We start from the raw sequence: 22,939 nt of genomic DNA, 5'->3' as shown, positions 1-22,939 counted from the left end.
GATTCTTAGTGACAAGTGCACTGGCTGAACATGTTTTACATTTCTACCTATTCCAAAGTTCTACTGCATCTAGCAGTCTCTAGAAAACTTTGCGACCGGCCAGATATTCGAATAACAGAATATAGTGCTATACGCAGACTATCTAAATTATATTGAAACAGTATAGAAGCACGATATCGGAGGTTGATGCACACCGGATCGATACTGAAGGCGCAACGAGCAAGTCGCACCCCGGCAGATCCTCGGGATCGCCAAGACACATTCTCTGCTGGTCTCCAGGACGTGATGAATCCGGATTGAGCGAAGTTCCTAATCACTTAGCTATGCCTTCAGATGCTATGAGCTCCCGAGAACGATGGATCGATATTGCCATGGCAACTTATGAGGGAAGTTCTCAACTATGCGGGTTTTGCGAAGATCTTTTCCACGCGAAGCTGGACTTTCAGCACGATGGCATCTACACCGCTTTCGGGCGTATGAGCGAAGAATCTAAGCCGGGTCAATCTGTTGAGGATTTCAAGCAGGCAGTAGGTGAAACCGGGTTCCCGATTCTATTTTCCCGATTTCTTTAGGACAATTCGTTTGCAAATCATGTACTCTGCTCCTCGGCTTCCTCGGACATCTGCTGCCCCATTTGCTCTAGGGACATCTTGGATTAGGCAATTGCTGCCAAGCTGACTGCTCGATTTCAGGTAGTTGATGGTTGTCACCTTTGCTGGCTGTTCTGGAGTTACCTCTCGGAGGACACTAGGGCTGGCATCGATGAAGCTGAATGGATAGAATATCATGTCATCAGACCTAAATCAAGTTTATATATCCAAGCGCTTCAACAAATGTGGAAGTCCTCAGATGAAGGGCCTCCTTTGGGATGGAGTGAGCTCATGATCCTGGTGCCAGATACGGGTAAGTCATAAGTGACCTCGGGGAGCGATCTCAGCTCTCAAAGCTAAGTCTTATCAACTAGATACGTCCAAAACAGACATCTCGACGAGAATCTCGTATAGTTCCAACTCGGAAAGGACATACGCCATTGCCAAACGTTGGCTTAAGGAATGTTCAGAAAATCACACTATTTGCAAGAAGCACGTGTTGAACGATGCATTCCTCCCAACTAGACTTCTTGATCTCGGGTTACTGAACGATTGTTCAATTTCTCTCTGCTTGTCAGAAAGTTTGGAGCGTAATACTAAATACATGACGTTGTCACATTGTTGGGGTAGCGCAGTTCCCTTAACTTTGATAGGTGACACGTTCGCCAAATTCATTGAAGATATCCCATACTTCGACCTTCCGAGAACGTTCCAAGAGGCTATTCGAATTACACGGAATCTTGGAATCCGATATCTTTGGATAGACAGTCTTTGTATCATCCAAGGATCTAGTGACGACTGGAAGCGAGAGGCTGCTATGATGGGAGAAGTCTACCGCCACTCTTGGTGTAATATTGCAGCAACGAAAGCTCGAGACGGCCGCGGAGGGTGTTTCGATGACCGACATCCGCTTTTGGTCAGTCCATGCAGGATCAAGACTACTTGGCCTGATGAGTCTCACCGAACATTCTATTGCGTTCCGAATCGCATATGGAACTCTGAGATTGACGCGTGCCCATTGTCCACTCGAGGTTGGGTCTTTCAGGAGATTATGCTGTCACCACGAGTGCTGCATTATGGGAAAGGGCAAGTTTTCTGGGAATGTTGTGAACTCAGAGCCTGTGAGAGTCATCCTGGCGGGGCTGAAATCGCTTTGGACGAAGGTACGAAGATCAGCTTGGATCGTCATACTATCCAGGAAGACCACAAACGACGATTCAAGCAAACTCCTCCAGAGCATGATCGGTACTACATGTGGGATAGTGCAATCTATCAGTACTCGAAAAGAGATTTGACTTTTCCACAGAAAGACATCTTCTACGCGATCTCAGGTATTGCTAGATTACTGATCCCACCAGAGGAGTACTTGGCTGGGTTGTGGAATTCGCCACAGACTTTGGTTGAGCAACTCTTGTGGCACACAAATCTAAATTCATCCGCCATTCGAAGTCCACGTTACCGAGCACCATCGTGGTCCTGGGCGTCGCTTGATAGTGATGGTTTTGGGTCTGTTGGATTTGAAGTTATCGAAGACCAACTAAGTCATAATCATGACTTGGTCCAAATTCTCGAGGCAGAGGTGGTCTTGGAAGATCCAGCAGATCCGTACGGTCCGGTTACTGATGGCCATATCAAGCTTCGGGGAACAGTCATCACTTCTCCAATCAGCCTTCATGGCCGGTCAAGAACGAATATGTGTTCGTTCAACACCATCCAAATGAGCCTCAATCATGATTTTGGGGAGTTGCATGAAGGCTGCACAGTTCATTGCCTGCCGATGAGGTTGGATACATCTGAGGATAATTATGAGATAGGATCGTTTGATAATATCCATGGTCTGATCCTTGAACCAACAGGTGTACATGAACATGAATACTATCGCCGAGGGTATTTCGTTGTTCTGAATGAAGACGCTTATAATGATAACGATGAAGAATCTGCGGGCAATATACTCAGGTTCTGGAACATGCTTTTGCATGGGCCTAGCAACACGATGGATGTGAAAAGCGGAGCCTTCAAATATGAAGACTTGAAGGCTATAGGGAGGGATATTCGCCTCGTTTAAGAATTAGACAGGGTTTCCGGGTCAGCTCTTTTAATATACTTTATGAACTTACGAGGAGTTGACCCCGAGAAAATCTTCTAACTTTTCTATTTTAGCCCAGGAGCCCAAACTAATTGCTCATTAGATCAGGCCCTTGTTCAGGTTTGCTCACTGCCGACTTAGGGTTACTTATCCTCGGCCCAGGTTTGCTCACCCACGGCTCAGTTTAAGCAGCATCTGATCAGATAGAAATTGATCTCCCAAAGCCTGGTTTGGACCACAGGAGTGACGATGACCTCTTAGAGGAGCGTTGACAAATAGCTGAAATACATCGAAAGCGGACTTCGGTACATCCTGCAGAGTGGCTCGCAAAATTTAAAGATCGGGCTTTTGCATCATGTCTCGAAATTTTATTCTAGCGTATTTTCCGCCCCATCCTCTGCTATCCTTTCCCCCAGGGCCAGCGTCTCTCTTCTCCAGCGTCATACTCCTCCATCCACAGGTAGTACTGTCTATCTCTCTCGAATCTTTAAAGACTTGTTGGGAAGGCAGACCCCCGGCCACCCCGTTGGGATTGGGGCGGCGTGCTGCCCATTGTTTGTCTGTGAAGGAAGGGGAGCACTTCTGGGAAAGGGTATTGTTTTGACGCCGATCTGTCTCGAGACAACAGATCTGAGCCTGCTTATCGACAGTGGCTATTTGACACTACAGTCGCTGTGTATGCAGAGGGAAAATCCAAGGGGCTTCTAGACAGCCGCCCCTATTATCGGGCAGGCTCCATATATACATATGCTATATCTCCCGGGCCTGAGGGCCGCGACGGGCTGTCCGCAACAAGGGTAATATCGTAATGTCCAGGGGGTAAAGCATTTCGAATCTGATCATCTGTCATCCCTAGAACTACCCTCTGATAGCGGATTCTTTCCTCTATAGTAACACTATATGGACTGCGGTTTTGCTGAGAAGTAATACGCGTTGGGTCGGTGTCGTTTTCTGGGCTGACTTGCGGGGCTGGGGCGACGACAGCAGGTACGGGCTTATCTTTCTTTTTCTTCATCCGTAATTTTCTCCGTAACCTCCGACAAAGAGACATTGTATTGCTCGATGTGCAGGCTAAAAATTTGGCCGAATGCCTATTAGTGCAGGTGGTATTGAGTGTTGTCTAAGGGGGTTGGAGTTTTGAAGTTTTGGAGAGGGAGGTGAGCAAAACGGGGAGTTCAGGGGTAGAAGCGGGGTCACCGTAGTCCGCAATTGAGCAAGACAACCCCATTTTCGATAACATGCGCTGACGCGTAAGTACTCCCAAGTGGAAAGCAGTATACAAGTTCCTCTGGAATTCCTTACTTGCTTATAGCCGAAGATGTTGCAATTAAATATTGTGAATGCACTCTGCCTTCAAATACTGTTCTCGTCAATTGCGTCCGCTGGGCCATTAGACACAGCGCCTAAATACCAGGCACTGCCACCGCTACGAGAGCAAGCTGTAATTCAAGACGCATTGAGGGACCAGCGAGTCTCCAATATACCTCACATATTACAAAAATACGGAGTAGATGCCTGGCTAGTTAGTTACTTCATCTATGGTCAACGCTATAGTACTGATGAATTATGTAGATGAGCCAGAAAGAATATGCTGAGGATACCGTCTTCTGGTCCCTCAAATCAGCTACCCAATTCTCCGCCCGTCGCCGCACTGTCCAGCTGTTTCTTGCAAATGCCACTGCTGGGGTGAAGTCGGCATATACCTGGATCGACAACACGCCAAAAGTATGGTCCGACATACTCGAGGTTCTCGAGGAGCAAAATCCAGCTTCTATCGCCCTTAATATTGATACAGATATTTCTTTCAGTAGTGGCTTGCATGCTGGTGAGTATGAGACAATCATAGGCGAATTAGGGGAGAAATGGAGCAAGAAGGTGGTGAGTGAGCCGATGGTTGCGGTTGAGTATATCGGAACGATGGTCAAGGAGCGCTTGCCTTGGTATCGGAAATTGCAAGAGACAGCTTGGGCGATTATTTCGGAGGGGTTTAGTGAGAAGGTTATCACTCCCGGAAAGACCACTACCGAGGTATGCCTTTTATTTCCCAATTATGGAAGTCCACTTGCTAATTGTAGCAGGATGTTGAGTGGTGGATGCGCGAGAAGATCCAGCAGCTAAACTATACCACTTGGTTCATGCCAAGCGTAAATATTCTCGATGATAAAGATATTTTCGGGAGTGGCACCGAGATCAAATCGGGCGCTATACAGTATGGCGATGTGCTGCATGTCGATTTCGGCGTAACGGCGTTGGGTTTAAACACTGACACACAGCATTTGGCCTATGTGCTCCATCCAGGAGAGACGGAGTCTGACATCCCTCAAGGTCTACTCAATGGACTGAAGACAGCGAATCGGCTGCAAGATATTGTGAAATCGAATATGAAAATTGGGAGTTCAGGCAATACGATATTGAAAAACGCATTGAAACAAATGCACAGCGAGGGCATCGAAGGGAAAATATATTCACACCCTATTGGGGATTGGGGCCACTCAGCCGGTACACTTATAGGTCAGCTAAATCCTGTTTATTTCCTCTCACGTCTAATCTGTGGTAGGTATGTCTAATCAACAAGATGAGGTCCCGGTACTTGGAGACCTCCCTCTTTTAGACAACACCTACTACAGCGTTGAGCTGTATGCTACCCATTTTGTTCCAGAGCGTAACGCCACTATGTATTTTTATCTTGAAGAGGATATTTATTGGGTCGATGAGGGGAAGCGTTGGGATTGGGTGTACGGCCAACAGAAGAAGTTCCATCTCGTTAGGCCTCAGGGTGCAAAGGCTGGTGAGTTGTTCCGAGTGCAATCTCCTTGAGTATGGGCAAATCAGAGGTGGCACTATTTATGGCGAGGCGTTGTGAACTCTAATATTTGAAAGGTAAAATTACTGGGAAACTTAAACTGTAAAGAAGAACGGAAAAAGGTAGAGCAGCTTTGCGAAAAGAAATGCGGCTATCCTACTAGGGCTGAGTTAAGGAAAATGAGAAGACTTCATAGCCCTTCGGAGCTGTAGATAACATGATACTACGGATGTGATTGATGATCTTTTGCTAAAATGACAGCTCGCCAGATATTGCACTATGCCACAGAAAACTCTCTTGTTTTCTCATCATGTGTCTGGAGAGTCTAGTTTATCTATGATCTATATTGATCCCATTGTTAGCGGGAAGGAATAATCTAAAGATCCTTCTGGGCCGGGCCATACACTCTTAAGCACTCTCGTTACTCGTCCGCAAGTCCTTATAGAAGAACCTCCCATCCTTCAAGCTCCCATCAAGAGGGGAAATTTCGTACTTAGGTATAACTCCAAGCTAACTCGGCATTAAATCAAATTCCTAGACGGCAGGCGGAACAAAACTCACATCAATATATCCTAGTCTCGGATACGCAACCTCTGCCGGGCTTCCCACTTCCGTATCCAGCATCTTTGTTCCAATTAGCTAACATACCATTCACAAGCACCGGACAAACTTACCAATAATCCTCTCCCTGCACTTTTCGCAACCTCCTCCAACTTCTCCATCATCGCCCTCGCAAAACCCATCTTCCTATACTCCGGCAACACTAGCAATTTCTCCACATACCCCCGGAATGGTCCTGTCTGTGCAAACGGCATACTCAACATCACATACCCGGCCAACTCTTCCGCCCCAGTTGTTTGGTTTGGCGCCATTTGCATGATAATTTGTCGAGTACCAGCGGATACTTCATCAATCCGGTCTTGCCACCAGGAAGCCATGAGATCTTCTTGTAGTGGTGGGAGAAAGGTGGCGATTGTGTAGGGTGCCGAGGTGATACATGTCTTGTGGACTAAGACTAGAGAGGGGAAGAGGTGTGCATGCTGGGCTGGGTTGAAGAGAATTGGCGGGGACATTGTGTTGGAGAATGCGATGGATTATGGCCTTTGAAGATATATGAACTTTGCCCGAGGGGAATCGGAGGTACCTGCGGGGTTGACGGTCATTTATCTGGTGTTGTACTCGCCCCCTTGGCGCCCTCGACGCCCTGTGGTTGACGCGTCCCGCCGCACGGGTACCCACTTTCAACGCGTATCCACGTGATATCCTTATTGGCAATATTAATTAGATATTAGTTAGACTTATGGAAGGAAATGCGGGGATTCAAGGAAAGAGATAAGAGAGAACGTCTGGCGCTTCCGGAACTCACGAAGGTAGTTTATTAATCCTCTCACGGGATCCGAATGGTGACTTGTTGCGCAACTAGTCGTTTGGACCGCTCGCTTTTCGAGCCATCTTATTCTAGAAAATTCTTTCATCTAGCGGCAAGTCTTAAGTTTGTCATTTGTTCTTTAATCATTAGATACTCCATGATGGATATGTGTTATGCTTCGGATTATATATCGTCTCGCTTCGCTTAACATAGGGGAAGGTACGAAGGGTTGCCCGATTGCCTGATGGATAGGGGGGGAAAAGGAACAGAGATAGAAAAGAATAATAAGAAAGAAATATGAATACCTAAATCTAATAGCAGAGGTAAAAAGATGTGTTGGCTAAATCATCCATGGAAATATTGAAGGGATCAACCCGAAAAAAATGCAAAAGAAATACACCACTTACCTGTTGAGGCTTTCACTCGGGGTTTCCCCCAAGTTACTCACCAACCTACCTGCTAAGATACCTTTTGCGTATTTTAACTTATATAGTATTGTGTTTCAAGTGTGCACGTATGGAAAACTCTACTTCTCTGCTGACACCTTGATTGGTGTGCATTATCGAGGAAAGTGTCGGTCGAGCGAAAGTTTAGCTGTAGCTGAGTGGCCCAGGAGTTCCTGCCAAATGGCGACGTTTGGTGAGTAAGGTATGTGGGATAATTTAGGTGCTCAGTCGGTCTCCGCTCGTGTTGAGTCATAGCAACTGTGGACAGAACTACTGGTTTGAGAGCAGAGTATCGAAGATCGCAGGTTATCCCACTCGTCGTACCACAGAAACCCCATAGGATTTCAAAAAGCTAATCATCGCAGGTTGCTCAAGGATGATGGGCTGACGGTATATTGTCGAATTGATAGCCAGGGATGTTTCTCTGATGCTGTGAGAAGTGGATCGCTACCTAAACGCCCTCGATTCTGCACCCATTTGCTCAACCCTCGAATTATCAAATTTGAAAACTGTAGGAGAGTACCGAGAGGCCGCAAGTCGAGGCACAAGTCAATCATACATTGGGGCAGCTGGGGTTCTGAGATGGAAGAGTAGCTACCATTATAAATCCCACTCTGATGGAGGAAATACGAACTGATTTTCACAGAACAGTATCTCTAGGTGTTTGGGGGTCTCGAAACGGGTACCATACAATAGGCATTCGCGGGCCCGAGACTGGTAGCAGCGGAGAAAGCAGCGAACCGGCCAGTCACTCGGGCTAGAAATAATCGAGACGCAGCTGATGAGGTGCCCGTTATGGGCGCGGGCTTTGGTCACACAAGTGCTTGGATGGTCAAAGAAAGCTCGCCAAGGTGGCGTGGAGGTCGCGGTACAAACGGGAAGAATAGGTATACCCACCAAATGGCTATGTAAAGCGGCTTCGCAGAATAATACATTGGGCGGCTAACTCATTCAAAGAACGGAAGAAACGTATTCAACGTTTACTGCATATTCGGGTGATTGGTACACCGCAACCGGAATCCGAACCTGCGGGTCGATTCAAGAAAAAGAATTGGTGGAATTTCAGAAAATCTGTTGATTGTATCATTGCTAGGGTCACTTTACCCCTACCAGCAAAAAGGACGACTGAGGCCTTGAGGTCACTAGACGCAAATCCAACTGAAGCACGAGAAAGAAAACGGACGGAGTTCAACGCGAACTGTGTTGCGACGGCGGACCCTTGATTGCAAGCAGATTCACGCCACCAAGACTTGAGGCTCTTGATCAAGTGATCTTGAGGCTATGCGCCATCTCTTAAGTCCGTATGGAATAGGCCCGTCGCCTAATCAGCGGTAAGGACCTGGAGGCTGGATGATATTAATGCAGAGGACTGGTGTTGATATTGACGTTACTTCGTCCCTGTACGACGTGTAGGGAGTGCCTTATAATAGGCTTGCGGGGGTACTTGTAGGGGCAAGAATACGAAGTGGACGCTCCTGGCACCTTTGGCGATTAGCACTCGCAAATGGTTCATAAAATTGAAGATTGGAATTCATCCTTACCCTAGGAAATATACTAATCAAATAGCAAAATGTCTGACAAGAGACTTCTCTTGCGTGTAGCTGAGATCTTATGAAGCTGCTTACCACATATTTTAGTCCGGGAATCGGTAAAGCTGCGCCACGATCTCAACTCCCACCACCTCCAGCCCCCCAGGGGTATTTATCCTTCATGACGTCGTGGCAAACCTAGAAATGAGCCTCGTATTCCACTGCAGTTACGAAGTACACCACGTACATCTCGTATCGATTATTCCAATGCCTACGGTGTGTTCTCGACATTAAGTTTTCTCGGATCTCTACTTCCTGTCTTGGTTCGTGATGTTTCTTCTCTCGTGTTCAATAATTCCCGAGGTAAGCACCGCACCCAGGTACACCATGGTAGTTTGATTTCCATTGATAATATCTATGGGGACGCCAACTGGTGGCCGTCGATCAGTGGCGATCTATTAGGATGTATAAAGGGAGCAGGCCATCCGACCAAATATTTGTTTCCATTCTCTCTACACTACATTCCACAGTCTTATATCAGATCAAGCAATTTAGAAAAAGCTTCATCACTTTCAATCTCTCTTTTCAATATAAACAAAAGTATTCAAGATGTTCTTCAAAGCCGCCACCATCGCTCTTCTGAGCACAATGGCCGCCTCCTCCCCAACCCCAACAACCTCCCCGAAATACCCAGAACGCCTCTCCTCAGAAAACTTCCGCCTCGTAGCAGACGTAAAATCCAACGATCTCAACCCCTCCATCCAAAACTACGTCTTGACATCCTACCACACTGGTGCTGGACTGGCCTTCGCTGTCCTCCAGCCCAACGAGACCGCCACCTCCGGCCGGATCTTCTACGCCAACGGCACCGATGAAGACATCCGCTACGGGCACGGGAATGTCCTCTCCGACGAAGGAACACCTCTCTTCCCCGGCGGCATCGTCGTTAACCCGCCTTTCCCCACTCCCACACCGGGCTCAAACCCAGAAGATGCGGAGATTGACTTGAGCATAAACGCTGGTGTTGGAACATCCGGGGTGGGGATTACTAGGTTCCCCGATCAGATTTCGAATTTGTATAGCTCGGCCGGGGAAGGATTCTACGCTTGTATGAAGGACCTTATGTATGGACCCGCTGTGCTAGTCTTTGTGAAGCAACATTTTGTCGATACACCCAAGGAGTGTGCGGATGTTGTGCTGCTGCCCCAGTGCAGCGAGGGCAGTGGGGCGGAACATCCCTTTGGGAAGCCCAGTTCGTGTTATGCGGATGTTGCTGGGACTGATTGGACTGTTTATCATCGATAAGTTGTGATGACGAGGGAAATAAGATGGATATGTTTATGATGTTGATGGCCGAGACTCGGTGTAAATTGTTTAATACTGTTTTGCATAGCATACCGGAGTATTTACATAGATATAATAATCATTATTTTAATAATTCTGGGTACCATTCTAATCACCAGCATCGTAAAGATTGTCTTCTTCCTGCTCCCCATCCATATCCATATCCATATCCACGTCCACGTCCGCATTCTCATCCAACGTGTCCAACGCGACTGCTTCCCCTCCTTCTCTCGCGCTGCTGTCAAAGAACGCCCTAGCTCTAGCCCACTCCTTGGTCCTCTTCTGCCTCCCAAGCTTATGGTGATCAACACGTTCCCGGAATAAAAGCAGTCGCTCTATATTCTCACGATCCCGTTTTCTTTTATCTACTATACTTTCATGCTCCCGGTCTCCGCTCATATCTTCATCATCATTAATTGAGTCAGGCATCTCGGGTACGCTTAGATCCCCAATATACAGCGCCAACATGCCGCGCAAATGTAGCATATCATGGCTACGATCGAACGGGGTGTGGTTCAAGGCCTCGTCCATCCGTGACGCGAGCCCCTCTGCTGCGGTCAAGGCGTCCAGACGAATATTATCTCTACGAGACCATACCTGTTCCATTCTCTCGCGGCGTTTCCGAGTGCGGCGATGGCGCGATGATTCCGTTCTTAAAGATGGGGATCCTTCTTCATCGTCGGAGGTGACCCTCTCATCTTCCGATTCCTCGTGCGATGGGTACCTGAAGGAAGAGGACTTTATCTTCCGTAACGCAGAACGTTGCTCGTACTGGATCCCGTAAATTTCGCATGCTGCCATGGCCGGCCAGACATCAAGAGCACTGGCATAGTCGTGATATTGCCTTTTATAGGGGTATTGTAAAATGAGAGTTTCGTAGAATGATTTTGCGTTTGAAAGCCCGGTTGCTGTTCCCCATCTCTTTTCCTTGTTGATAGTGTCCGCTTCGTTTGCAGCATGTCCCTCTTCTTGCGGTGGCTCTTCGTCCAAGTCCAACTCGGAATCATAGCCTGACTCGTAGAAGAAAATATTACGCCTCCGCCTCCGATCGAGGCTCCGCACTAGTAATTCTGCGCCGATGGCCCAGTATCCCGTTGATTTTATATCCAGAGCCTTTCCCCCGAACTCTGCCCTGAGCAGTAGACTATACGCTCGTGTTGCACGCCGGATATCTCCATCTAGTAGGCTTTTGTGTAGGATTGCGGTTAAGACGCTCAAGTGTTGTATTCGCAGCATATGGCCTCGCGGCCGTTGTTCCTCCACCAATGCTGTATGCCGGGTTTCTTGCCCTTCTTCCCCATCTCCTTCATCCTGGCTCGCATATACCGCTTTTCCTTTCCCTTTTCCCTCCCGAATTTTTACCTTCGGCGGAGGCGTGAAAAACTCCTTCTCCCGTGGAAATCCACGATGTGGCCAGTCGTTCACGCCCCTTTGATTCGGTAATTCTTCATCGAGGGAAAGACCCGCGAGCCGGTACTGGGAAATTTCATCGGGGGCTAAGCTCAATGGGTTTGTTGAAGCCGCGTGAAGGTTATCCGTATGGTGGCTGTAGGGTTCAAAGGAGGGCGGAGAGAGGGAGCGATGGCGTTTGCGTTTTCGTGTGGGGAGAGATGTGCCATGAGGAATATTTACGCGGGAAGTCGTTGCTTGAGTGGCGGCGGAGAGCGGGAGGGTGAAGAGGGACATTTTATTCTTGATTTTGAAGAACCGTTGAAGTTCTCAGGTGGTAAGGCTATGCGCAACTCGTAGCCTTGTGCCACTGCCAGCCACTAATAAATCGTCGTGGCTTCGTTATGCGGGGGATCCTGGGCTAAATCGGGCCCGGTTGCGACAGCAACCATCACTATCCCCATTGGCGAATTGCTGCTTCTAATTTCCACCACAACCTAGGAGCTAGATGCCGATACCATGTAAGCACATACACACCCTATACGGTATATGCGAAGTAGCCTGTCGGATCAAGGCGGAGGCCTGGAGCAAGACTCTCAGGCCTTTGGACGTAATTGATGATATCTCGGGGATTGTTATGAAATATTTCCTCTGAGCTCTTCTTGCAAGTCGGGAACCGACACACCACTGGGCTGCCATTTACCACCAGACCTTATCAATTTGGAATATATTGTACTCTGTACGGAGTACGAAGTATCGACTCTTGATTGATTAAGACGCGCTATCTACACCTGCCCTCTAAAAAAACAAACGGCACACGCTAAGCAGCCGTTGCAATATCATACCCGATTCACGATCCAAGATGGGTGTGACGTGGTCGCAATTATTCCCTCCTCAACCTACCTTCACTGAGAAAAACCTTCCAAGTCAAAAGGGGAAGGTCTTCATCGTTACCGGTGGCACTTCTGGAGTTGGTTTCGAGCTTGCAAACATTCTCTTCAAGGCAGGCGGCAAAGTCTATATAGCTGCGCGCTCGAAGGACAAGGCATTGAAATGCATTGAGAAGATCAAGTCTACAGCGCAGGATGATTCTTCCGAGACCGGCCAACTGGAATTTCTACATCTCGAGCTAGACGATCTCAGTACTATCAAAGCCTCGGCCGAAGCGTTCAAAAGCAAAGAACCAAAGCTCGATGTCCTTTGGAATAATGCGGGTGTATCATTACCCCCGCTTGGCAGCAAATCAAAGCAAGGATACGAGCTACAAATGGGAATCAATTGCCTTGGTGCCTTTTTGTTTACTGAATTGCTTCTACCCCCTCTGAAAGCCGCCGCGCAAAACAGCCCACCAGGTACTGTCCGGGTCATCTGGACAAGCTCGCAGGCTATAGACAATCAGCCTAGACCAGAAATAATCATGGCCGAGGCAGTTGCACCACCCCAAGACCAGGTTAGGAATTACACGATTTCCAAGATCGGTAACTGGTTCTTGGCCAGTGAGCTCGCAAAGCAGGTTGGGTCGTCCGGAATCATCAGCGTCACGCAAAACCCAGGAAATCTAAACACGGAGTTACTGAGGAACGCAATTTGGTATAAGTACGCTGTGTACCCGATACTTTACAAGGCCATATTTGGTGCATATACGGAGCTCTGGGCTGGACTTTCGCCAGATGTTACCATGGATAACAATGGGTGTTATGTGCTACCATGGGGTCGTATCCATCCATCGCCGAGTCAAGATATTTTACGGGCACTTAAGGGGACAGAAGATGGGGGGACGGGGCGGGCTAAGGAGTTCCGCGAGTGGTGTGAGAAGGAGACATCTAAGTACATGTGAAGCACACTATATGCTCTGGAAGTGCCGTTATCAGGTGTTGAAAGTCATGGGATGACTGTGAGCTGGGATTGACTCGATATATCCATATGTGGCCGCCCTTTAGGCCTCCAATTCTTGGGAGGAGAGATATGTTTGCGTTTAGAAATACACATCAAACGAACTTTTCAGATCTCACGGGCTTTCTATCCGAACAACGTAGGTGAAAAGAAGATCAGACGAGTTTTTTTTTCGAGACCTTGCTCAATGTATAGGTTAGGATCGGCACCACGGGATAGCAATGAAAAAATATCTCCATGCCTTTCGCGCGACAGATGGGTGGGAGCGATTTACAGAACCGAGCGTCAAAATATATACTTAGGTGGTGACGGAATTTCTTTTTGGAGAAGGAACTGTAGAGCTGTGTTGGGACCCAATTTTCCAAGTGGGCTGCATCTGCTCTGGATGGATATACATAAGGTAGTTACTGCAATCACTCATCACTCTCTCAATTCAAAATTGCCATCCCACCCCTGAATATATTCTTTGGAAGCCTGATAGAGAAATAATACAATAACAACGAGGTTGTGATCAAATCTTCAGTTATTAGAGTTGCTTTCATGACTTTGAGTTACTCCCCACTTCGTCCAGCGACTCTCTGGGCCATGTCATCCTCTGACTCCTCGCTTTCAATAGGATCATGATCCCAAAGGTGATCCCAAAGGTGTACAATATGCGATGTCGGAAAAATATGTTGCAGAAGGCAATCTGAATCCCAACAAAAGCCTCTCCGCATGCTTAGGTTCTATTCATTGCAGCGTGTGGTCGCATAGATCAGAGAACTCTTCTGGAGTCTCGGACAAGTTTGGTATTTATGGGCCAAACGAGCCGTCTTAGTTCGTGGGATTGGAACAAGATGGAGTAAAGAGGTTCTTTGGCCGTGCGATATATGGATTTCTGAGCTGTAAATCCGCGATGATAAACAACCACCGTGCAATAACATATAGCACACCCCGGAAACCGTCCAGAAACACCTGCATTTGCTAGCTCTACATAGAAAGCTTCTTCCGGGTAGACTTTCCAGAATCATGTTTGCCTTGGATCCAACACATTGTGCTATATGCGTTGTTATTACCGTATGGCTATTTCAAAAATGTCACCACATGCTAGCTCAAAATATAGATTGGACGAACGATTGGGGATGGCTGATATTCAGGACTTAGATCTAGACTTTTAGTTGACGGGTTGGGGAGATGCGACGGAAAGGTTAGATGTTGAGGAGAGGGGTGAGATTCTAGTTATTAATTTAGAAGTAGGCTTAGGAAGATAGGGGGTGTGCATACAGCCCGTGTAATGTTTTCGCGTGAGGCGGAGGTATATTATTGATCCTAAGTGTTGCTGTCGCTGAATTGAGACCGCAAGGGCATTCTACGCTACAATTAGCAACGGTACAATAGTTGGAGCACAAAAAACTCACCGTTATTTACTTGATGTACAGTATTTACTATTTACAACCTAATTTAGTACTATCTCGGATTTGACTCGAGTAATTAGAATAACAAATGAAAGGGCGTACCATTAACGTTGATAGACAGCGGTTGAACCCATCTTCGTCATTGGGCAGAAACACGTTTAAAGCCAACATCTGACGACGACCCAAATTTTGTCATATCGCTATGATTTGTCGGAATGCTACTCTCCTCTTCATTTGCAATACCCAGAGTTGCGGAGTCGGGTTTGACAACGAAGGTGCTGAAGAAAAATAACTTCCTCGTTTCCATTTCCTCTCGAAAAGCTGCAACCAGAAGCTTCGGGCATCCTGAAATTTTTTGGAGGAAACTCTTATGGGTACGATCGAGGATCTCTGAATTCTTTTCTAGGGCCTGCAAGAGCTTTCCGTTTGGATTTCGCCCAACGCCTCTCGTTATATTGTAGGCAATCTCTGGAATGGAGACTGAGTCGGACCCGCGATGGGGGGTTCCAAGAAAGACTACGCCTCGAACAGCAGGTGCAACTATGCTAAGACGTGTGCCTCTCGTTTCAAATGATTGATTAATGGCCTGAACCGCTCGATTAGCTCCGTAAGTTCAAGCCAACCAACGCAGATGGACCTACAGCTTTCACCACTATGCCGCCTAGACCATGAGCAACAAAAATCAAGGGCAGATTATTGCCATCTATTTCAATAAGATCGGCAATATCTGATAGCACATTCGCAGCGTACTGGGGGACAGTATTCAATGAAACAGGCGATCGGAGCCTATCAACATCGGCGTCATAGCCCCAGGTATGTATTCGACTATCAGGTATGACTTGAGGGAGTAGAGCCGCAGGCCAAAAGACCTTGTTATCACCGCCTCTATCCTGATCTGAACCGCCGTCCCTCCCTTGTGGGGTGCTTTTAGAGGTCGAATTCCCAGAGCCTCGTAGTGATAGCACTATCAGAAATAGTCGCAGAGTGGCAGAGCGCTCTAAGCTTGCAGTCCAAGTCTTTCGAGGATGTCCAAATAGACCATGAACAAAAACGACGCTGTATTCAGTTAACCTTGTAGCCATTGGCATCGGAGACTATCCTACTGTGCGACAGCTTGAACGGTTTCGGCACCCCCCTGAGGTTGGTACACCTCAGTCAACCCGTGGCGACAGATTTCTGGGGGCTGAAAACTCGACATAATACACAATACATGAACATGCTATGCAATAAATCATTTTGAGGACGGAGAGCTCTGAGAAACAGCGAGCAAGAGCTACTTGTAAGGCTGAACATATCCTGGGCGCTTGCTGGTGCAATGTATCCTATTTTTAGAAAAACAGAAACAGAAACGATAAACCGAATGTGGGAGATTCCAGGCCACAACCCAGCAAACGGCCCAAGTGGCCACCTCTGTAAGAGACAGATGTACCAGCCGCGGTAAGTGCGTATATTGAACGTATGAGTACGGGTGTACGGAGTATATATCCTGGAGTACGAAGTCTCTCCTGGAAGAGCGCTGCCAAGCATCGCTAATACTACTAGCGTAAGACGGGGTGTCCGCCATCCTCTCGACCTGTTTTCGAATCCACATTTCCGTCTCTTTAATTCGTACATCAACGGAAGATATGTACGGGCTTGGTTCTGTATTTCTCGAGAGGCCAGGATGTTCAATTCCCGGCCCTAGACTAGTTGAGTATCTCCATCATCAGCTTGTACTTTGACTGCGTTATTGCTTCTCCTCTAAGAAGATACGTACCCTCGCTTACGATGTTGGGCGTGGCTGTCACGCTTGGGTGCCTGAACACTCTGCCCTGTTTCCCAAGTGAGCATAATCGCATCTGTTATTGTTTTCTGAAATTTTTTGGTCGCTATTGTTTTGCAAGCACTTGAACCGAGTACCAACCCGAATCGGATAGCATATCCCCAAGAAAATATGTGCAGTTGCCCTGGCGATAGGGATACTGGCGCAGAGGCTGGTGAGTAGGCTATGAGGCTGAGGTCCGTTATGGGGAAGGGGGAAGGCAACGGAGGAGGAAAATATCCTGTGAGCGAGGCCGACGGTCAGCGAGATGCGCCCGGAGTCAGTGATAATGAAACCGGAAGGCAAATGAGTCAATAAACGATGCTCCAGAGCCCACGACAGGAGAAGAAACAAGATCATCCATTCCTGCAGAGTTTCAAATGATCACAGGCTTCGGGTCTACGGCTCCAAAAATAACAGCTCCAAACTCAACTGAAGGACAACCAGACCCATGGGTTTTAACAAACACAGATGCCACAGCATATGCCGAATACATTTACACCCCACTCCCAGAAGGGCTACCGAATTTCATTCGGGTCCTGGGCCTCCTGCCAGGCCCAAAAGGCTCCCCGATCGAAATCGAAATATATGATACTCCGCTCCACGGACGCCTTGCGCTCAAATATGAGGCGCTCTCCTACGAATGGGGAATTTCACTCTGCCCAAAGCCCAAACTTGACGGTCCATATGTCTTCGACGCCACAGTGACTACCTCCAGGTATATTTCCTGTCATGGAACGAGCCTCAACATCTCTAATAGATTATACAAGATTATCGAGTCCTTGCGAGGGGAGCAAAAGTCGAGGTCGTTGTGGATTAATGGGATTTGTATTAACTAGGAAGATGTGGTGGAGAAGGGGAAACAGGTGCAGCTTATGAGAGAGGTGTATCGGAGTGCGGAGAGGGTGCTGTTTTGGATCCAAGGCGACCAAGTGGAAGGAGGAGGGAGGAGAGATGCATTCAACTTGATCCCGAGACTGGCGAGAGCATGGGAGGAACAGGACGCTGGTCGGGACCTCGATTTTTCAGGCCCACTGAAGACGAAGGTGGAATGGGATGATAAATTGTTTGATGAGAGGGAGACGAAGCAGTTCGACCGATTGCGCAGCTTGTTCTCGCGGCCTTATTTTGGACGGATTTGGATTGTGCAAGAGGTGGTACTTGCGCAAAGTGAACGTGCTCGAGTCGTTTGCGGAGATTTAGAGTGTGCGTGGGGTGCTTTCTACCAGGCGTTCTGTTTTTTGTTGCACTCAAGGTTAAGGTTCGTAGGTAGGGGGCATGGTAAAACAGTATGCAAGGATTATATGCCGCTTTTAGCAGTGGCAGCGGTTAAGAAGGACTATGAGGCTGACCATGCAAGTTGGAGGACGACAAGCGGAGCAAGGAACTTGCATATCATAATGAGGAACTTCTTGGGGCATCAAGTGACCGACCCTAGGGATAGAATTTATGGTATGCTCGGTTTAGTGGAGAGCAAGAGGATTCCAGCGTTGCTACCCGATTACCCTAAGACGGTCCAGGAGACATATCGGTATGCGACGGAATGGTCTCTCAGAGATTCAGACTCGCTGGCTGTTATTACCCTCTGCGACTCGGTTTGGTTTAAAGAGATGAAGGACATGCCATCTTGGGCTCCGGATTTAACGATAGGACTACTAAAGTGTCGCCTGGGTCGACACACAAGACTTTTAGATCTATTTCGACCCCTATTTATACCCCCGACTATCAAAGGGGCAACGCTCACCACAAGGGCTCTAGTATTCGACATCGTAACCTCATTCCAAAACCCATTTACACCAGCCAATATGGGTTGGATAATGCTACAGCAATTCCACAACTACTGTCTTGACAAGTATCCATACCCTTGCAGTGAAGGTAATACTAGCAGACTAGAGGCGCTCTGGCGAACCCTTCTTACCAACCGCGTCGACGCCGTGGAAGTAGCAAGCCCATCATATAGCGCACACTTCAATAACATGATGTCTACCGGCTTCCTCAAATCCCTAGGTCTTCCATTACGTCTTACTGGCCGAGAGCCCTCCCTTCTAACTACTGCATCGGAACCCGAACATCGCAACCTCTTAGTCCTCTTCCCTACCGATATCCAGAACGACATTTCAATCCTTGCGCTTATCTCCAAGAATCCTTTATTGCAATTCCTCTATTCCTGTCTATCAAGTGGCGATGGGCGGCTGTTCGACGAGCAAGTGCAGTGCCATAACACGTTGACCGAGGGCGATAGGGGCCGGCAGTTTTTTACTACCTTGAAAGGCTACTTTGGTTTCGGTCCCCCGAGCCCGTTTGCCCAAGGCAAAATGGTGGATGGTAAGCGGCCTATGCTTAAGGGAGTAGGTGTGAGGACATATAATGTTGTGGCTGTTCTGGCTGGGTGTGAAAGCATTCTAATCTTGCGTGCGGAGGCAGGCATAAAAGGGGTGTATAGGATTGTTGGAAATGCGTATGTTTATGGCCTTTGTGAAGGGATGCGTTTTAATGAAGGCCGCCTTCCTGATATGGAAATGGTGACCATTATATGAAATGACTTATTGTTTTCCGTCTGAACTTTTGTTGCGAAGTAACCCTCAAAGCTGGCAAATTTCTGGTCGGCTGAATGTTTGAAATGGGGTAAATAAAATTATACGAAATATCCATCAATTGCTAATCAAAGGTAAATATATGATGATACCAAGAGCTAACTTTATATATGGACGAGGACATGCACCTTCGGCAACAAGGCTACGGCCAAATCTATAATTCACCTAGAGCAACCCAGACCTAGCCTCCTCTCACATGGCCTCGATAGTAACCTTAATGGACTCCTCAAGGGAAGTCCAACCATCCTTCCCCATATACTTCAGCAGTTTCACAGCCCTCTCGTTGGAAACTGTCGATCGATCTCTAACACTGTCATCCTGGTAATCATCGATGAATTTATGATCTGGTCGCAGCTTCCGAAAGATCCTCAAGATATCGCTAAATATCGATGTTAGGTCTATAGCTTTGCATCATCTGTAGTGCTAGCACTTACTTGCAGTTAAAGGGTTCTGCCATTGCCAAAATACGCTCATTTGCAACTTCGGGGTTGATTAAAGCTGCCACATGTACGAGCCCTGTATCTTGGACGTCGACAAAGTATTCTGCAAGTATGTGAGCAATAGTATAGGCTGAACCCAGTTTTGGTGTACATACGAGGTAGAACAGTCTCCTTATTTCCTTTGAAAAGTCTCCGGACAAAATCAGCAGTGGAAACCGCGAGGCTTTTGTCGAGTATCTTTCCGAAATTAAAGTCCGGCAACACTGCATTTACCACAAAATGGGGCTTCTGCTCTTTAACAAATTTCCAGACGGCCTTCTCAGACTCGGCTTTGCTAGCTCCATAGACGGCCCAAGCTCTCTGGGGTTCGTATGGCGGTGGTGCCCATGCTGCCTTGATTTCTGCGTCATTCCAGCTGTCTGAATCGATGTGGAACTCCTTGTTGGGAATTGGTGCTGTAGCGGCGGTAGATGACGACGTGAATACAAATCTTTTAATGCGAGGTTCCTTGGCTGCTGACTTGAGGATCTCGTTCACTCCTGCAAGGGTCTCGGGAATGACCTTATGTGGATCGGCATCGAATGTCATGACTGCGGCTGAATGGATGACGCCATCCACTCCTGTAGATGCTCATCAGTACAACTACCATCTAGAACATATTGCAATGCAAGACTTACCTTTAACTGCCTCATCGAAAGCGCCTTCTTTAGCCATGTCCAAGACTATGATGGGTTCGAATTTGCCCATTCCGTGTTCCTCATCCCAAGAATTCTTCAAGTTTCGGAGCTTGGTCATGCTTCTAACTGTGCCCCGCACATTATATCCAGCTTTCAATAATTGATCAACTATATTAGATCCAAGGTAGCTGGTGGCACCAGTAACCAAGACAACTGAACCCTGAGGCAATGCTGGAGCCATTGTAAAATTGATGAATTGATGGTTTCAAGCTGTTGTATTGTGCAAATATGAAGTAAAAAGCCTGTGAGTCTATGATACTTTGCTGAAGACTAAGATTGAAATGTCGATGATTGTGATGCTTGATATTTTCAAGTATCTGCGAGTGGGAGCAAGTATTTATCATTATCCTCCACTCCCCAACTTGGGATTTGGGACCAACATCAAATTTGAGCAGCTTTGTCAAATAGTGATTACTCGAGGTAAAGTAATCGTATCTCGTGAGATTCGGGGATAATAATTATTCAGCGAAAGGTGTAGTTACAAACTGTCATGAATAAAGGCAGGACCTACTGGGGGTGCTATTTCAAGACGCAATTAAGTCCGATGGTTGGTATGCGGCAAATTGAGGGCGTTGTATGAAATACCCAGGAGTCTGTCGGACTCTATCCTCATCCCTGGCTGACTTACTTGGACCATGAGGAATCCATATTCGCCGTAGCCTTACAACCCACCAGCTTTGGTACACCAGGCTTGGTAAGTTGAAGACGGCCATTGTAGGAAGTATTGTGGCGTTCCGAGGTGGTTTGGGGGTGTTTGATTACTGAGAGTGGCTGATTACTGATCAACAACATGGGCTACCGAAAGCGCCCAGGGTAACCCGTCATCGTCCCAGACGTCGTCTTTATTTTTCCATCATCAGAGGTAATAGCTTCATGCGACGCTCCATGCACCAAGATACAGGATTGACGCTACACTGTACTACCCACCGAGTAGTATTTGGGATATCCGATATGCTGGCTGGGTAGGCAGCACCAGGGAGCACGTTCGCATCACCTTAACATTTGTATTTGTTGCACCGTCGTCTTGGCGATGCGATGCAGCTTCAGCTTCTTTTAGTCCTCTCGTTTTATAGCTGTGTGGACAGATGTCGAAGCTTGCATTTCGATTGCAATGCACCCTTTCCCGGTCCTAGACCGAGGCCGCACATTATATTGACGCGATAGCTAGGTTAATGGAACCCAAAGATGGTAGACGATGATGAAACAAATTTTGGGAGACAATGAGATGAGGAAAGGATAGGGCGCAGAGATCTCCCTGATAATGCAAGTTACGGGTGGGAACCCCCTCGATTCCGTGGACTACCGACCCCGCTTATCTTCGCACGAAACCACAAATCGCAGATGAACAGCATTCATTGAGTGAAAAGCTTGCAAGTCGGCGACAGACAGACTTGGCGAAGAATATATCCGCACCATTTCGCGAGAGCCCTCTTTGGAATCAAACAACCTCTAAGACTCTTTAGAAAGGCAGGCTGGGTGGGGTAGGGGAAGTTCTCGGTCGACATCGATTTACCGAGCCTCCTGACAGATGATATACCTGCGGTCGAGCAGCATAATTCCACAGTTTGGAGTCTCTTGCCTCTAGTAGTAATTTAGAGCTTGTGAGTGCTCTATGGATGACGTCGCCCACCTGCCTAACCAACCCATCACTGCTGTTCAGGTATTCGTCAACCCCTCACCCGGTCTTTCCATCACCGTTCGAATATCAATCCAACACGTTGCCGAACCTATCACAACTCTTATACGACGCGTCAGCGTGGCCGCACTTTTTTGCGCTATCTGGCTATGGATATGCAATACGGAGAGTCCCTTGGTCTTCGGTGCCTAGGTAGATACTGGCCTTGGATAGGGGTACTCCCATCGCCACTATACATTTGGCCATTTTCAAACACCCATCCCCACAAGCCGACGGTACCAAGTCTAGCAATAGACTTGAACCGCTGTATTACTCCTCGTAGATCTTCCCATCATGATCTGCTGGCCTGAGTGAAATCGTACCTCGAAATTTCTTTGCGCTGTCGTATAGTATAGCGTTGCTGACGGCTCTTGTATCAATGACTGAACAATAATCTCGGAACCTAAGCCATTGCCAGAGGTCATATACACCTCCCTTGATTCGATTGTTATCGAAGCCGGGAAGTTTTGATAGTTGTAGTGGGTTGTTTGAGGCTGAAAATGGCCTTGGCCCGAATTCTCACCGTTGCGCAGCGAGTTCGTCCCCTGGATTGTGGTATGGTTCTCATGAGGCAGAAAATGAATTTGAGTCAAACCATCTTTATATCTATGCTGAGTGCTTTGGGTCATAAAATAAAAGCGGAAACAGTGGGAAAAGCCAAGTACTTTATAGCGTTAGTATAGCTTCAATTCGAGCCTTTATCAATACCGCTGCGAGTGCAGTAAGCCGCCTAATTTTGACTGAGGGAAGACTAGGTGGAGCTCGAAGAAGAACAAGTATATAATTTACCAAATCAATAACAGGCGAAAGTTTGAGACGATACTTATTCCGCGAGTGCGGATAGTTGCT

General features: G+C 47.5%; 10 protein-coding genes across 10 annotated transcripts; 5 read left to right on the top strand and 5 right to left on the bottom strand.

Moving 5' to 3' along the window:
- Positions 1-323: 323 nt before the first annotated feature.
- BP5553_08130 (uncharacterized protein) lies at positions 324-2,655 on the top strand (the record flags this gene model as incomplete). The annotated part of the gene is made up of 3 exons (XM_032016753.1): positions 324-527; positions 693-903; positions 965-2,655. 3 exons carry the CDS (start codon positions 324-326, stop codon positions 2,653-2,655), a joined length of 2,106 nt encoding a protein of 701 aa, XP_031867044.1.
- Positions 2,656-3,397: 742 nt separating this feature from the next.
- Positions 3,398-3,727, bottom strand: BP5553_08129 (uncharacterized protein; the record flags this gene model as incomplete). The annotated part of the gene is made up of 1 exon (XM_032016752.1): positions 3,398-3,727. The coding sequence occupies one exon, from the start codon at positions 3,725-3,727 to the stop codon at positions 3,398-3,400; it is 330 nt and encodes a 109-aa protein (XP_031867043.1).
- A 267-nt stretch (positions 3,728-3,994) lies between these two features.
- Positions 3,995-5,493, top strand: BP5553_08128 (Uncharacterized protein; the record flags this gene model as incomplete). Its single annotated transcript, XM_032016751.1, has 4 exons — positions 3,995-4,198; positions 4,249-4,704; positions 4,755-5,187; positions 5,234-5,493. 4 exons carry the CDS (start codon positions 3,995-3,997, stop codon positions 5,491-5,493), a joined length of 1,353 nt encoding a protein of 450 aa, XP_031867042.1.
- Positions 5,494-6,013: 520 nt separating this feature from the next.
- Positions 6,014-6,552, bottom strand: BP5553_08127 (uncharacterized protein; the record flags this gene model as incomplete). The annotated part of the gene is made up of 3 exons (XM_032016750.1): positions 6,014-6,103; positions 6,154-6,226; positions 6,311-6,552. 3 exons carry the CDS (start codon positions 6,550-6,552, stop codon positions 6,014-6,016), a joined length of 405 nt encoding a protein of 134 aa, XP_031867041.1.
- Positions 6,553-9,432: 2,880 nt separating this feature from the next.
- On the top strand, positions 9,433-10,128 carry BP5553_08126 (uncharacterized protein; the record flags this gene model as incomplete). Its single annotated transcript, XM_032016749.1, has 1 exon — positions 9,433-10,128. One exon carries the CDS (start codon positions 9,433-9,435, stop codon positions 10,126-10,128), a length of 696 nt encoding a protein of 231 aa, XP_031867040.1.
- A 147-nt stretch (positions 10,129-10,275) lies between these two features.
- Positions 10,276-11,853, bottom strand: BP5553_08125 (uncharacterized protein; the record flags this gene model as incomplete). The annotated part of the gene is made up of 1 exon (XM_032016748.1): positions 10,276-11,853. One exon carries the CDS (start codon positions 11,851-11,853, stop codon positions 10,276-10,278), a length of 1,578 nt encoding a protein of 525 aa, XP_031867039.1.
- Positions 11,854-12,418: 565 nt separating this feature from the next.
- Positions 12,419-13,393, top strand: BP5553_08124 (Uncharacterized protein; the record flags this gene model as incomplete). The annotated part of the gene is made up of 1 exon (XM_032016747.1): positions 12,419-13,393. One exon carries the CDS (start codon positions 12,419-12,421, stop codon positions 13,391-13,393), a length of 975 nt encoding a protein of 324 aa, XP_031867038.1.
- Positions 13,394-14,982: 1,589 nt separating this feature from the next.
- BP5553_08123 (uncharacterized protein) lies at positions 14,983-16,041 on the bottom strand (the record flags this gene model as incomplete). Its single annotated transcript, XM_032016746.1, has 3 exons — positions 14,983-15,429; positions 15,485-15,899; positions 15,947-16,041. 3 exons carry the CDS (start codon positions 16,039-16,041, stop codon positions 14,983-14,985), a joined length of 957 nt encoding a protein of 318 aa, XP_031867037.1.
- A 983-nt stretch (positions 16,042-17,024) lies between these two features.
- Positions 17,025-19,181, top strand: BP5553_08122 (uncharacterized protein; the record flags this gene model as incomplete). Its single annotated transcript, XM_032016745.1, has 2 exons — positions 17,025-17,348; positions 17,484-19,181. The coding sequence occupies 2 exons, from the start codon at positions 17,025-17,027 to the stop codon at positions 19,179-19,181; spliced, it is 2,022 nt and encodes a 673-aa protein (XP_031867036.1).
- A 249-nt stretch (positions 19,182-19,430) lies between these two features.
- BP5553_08121 (NAD(P)-binding Rossmann-fold containing protein) lies at positions 19,431-20,596 on the bottom strand (the record flags this gene model as incomplete). The annotated part of the gene is made up of 4 exons (XM_032016744.1): positions 19,431-19,617; positions 19,673-19,781; positions 19,834-20,298; positions 20,356-20,596. 4 exons carry the CDS (start codon positions 20,594-20,596, stop codon positions 19,431-19,433), a joined length of 1,002 nt encoding a protein of 333 aa, XP_031867035.1.
- Between the last annotated feature and the right edge of the window lie 2,343 nt (positions 20,597-22,939).

The sequence above is a fragment of the Venustampulla echinocandica genome (assembly GCF_003357145.1).
Source record: "Venustampulla echinocandica strain BP 5553 chromosome Unknown scaffold_7, whole genome shotgun sequence".
Lineage (NCBI taxonomy): Eukaryota > Fungi > Ascomycota > Leotiomycetes > Helotiales > Pleuroascaceae > Venustampulla > Venustampulla echinocandica.
The sequence above is the reverse complement of the archived record's forward strand: the minus strand, read 5'-3'. Positions and strand labels throughout refer to the sequence as shown.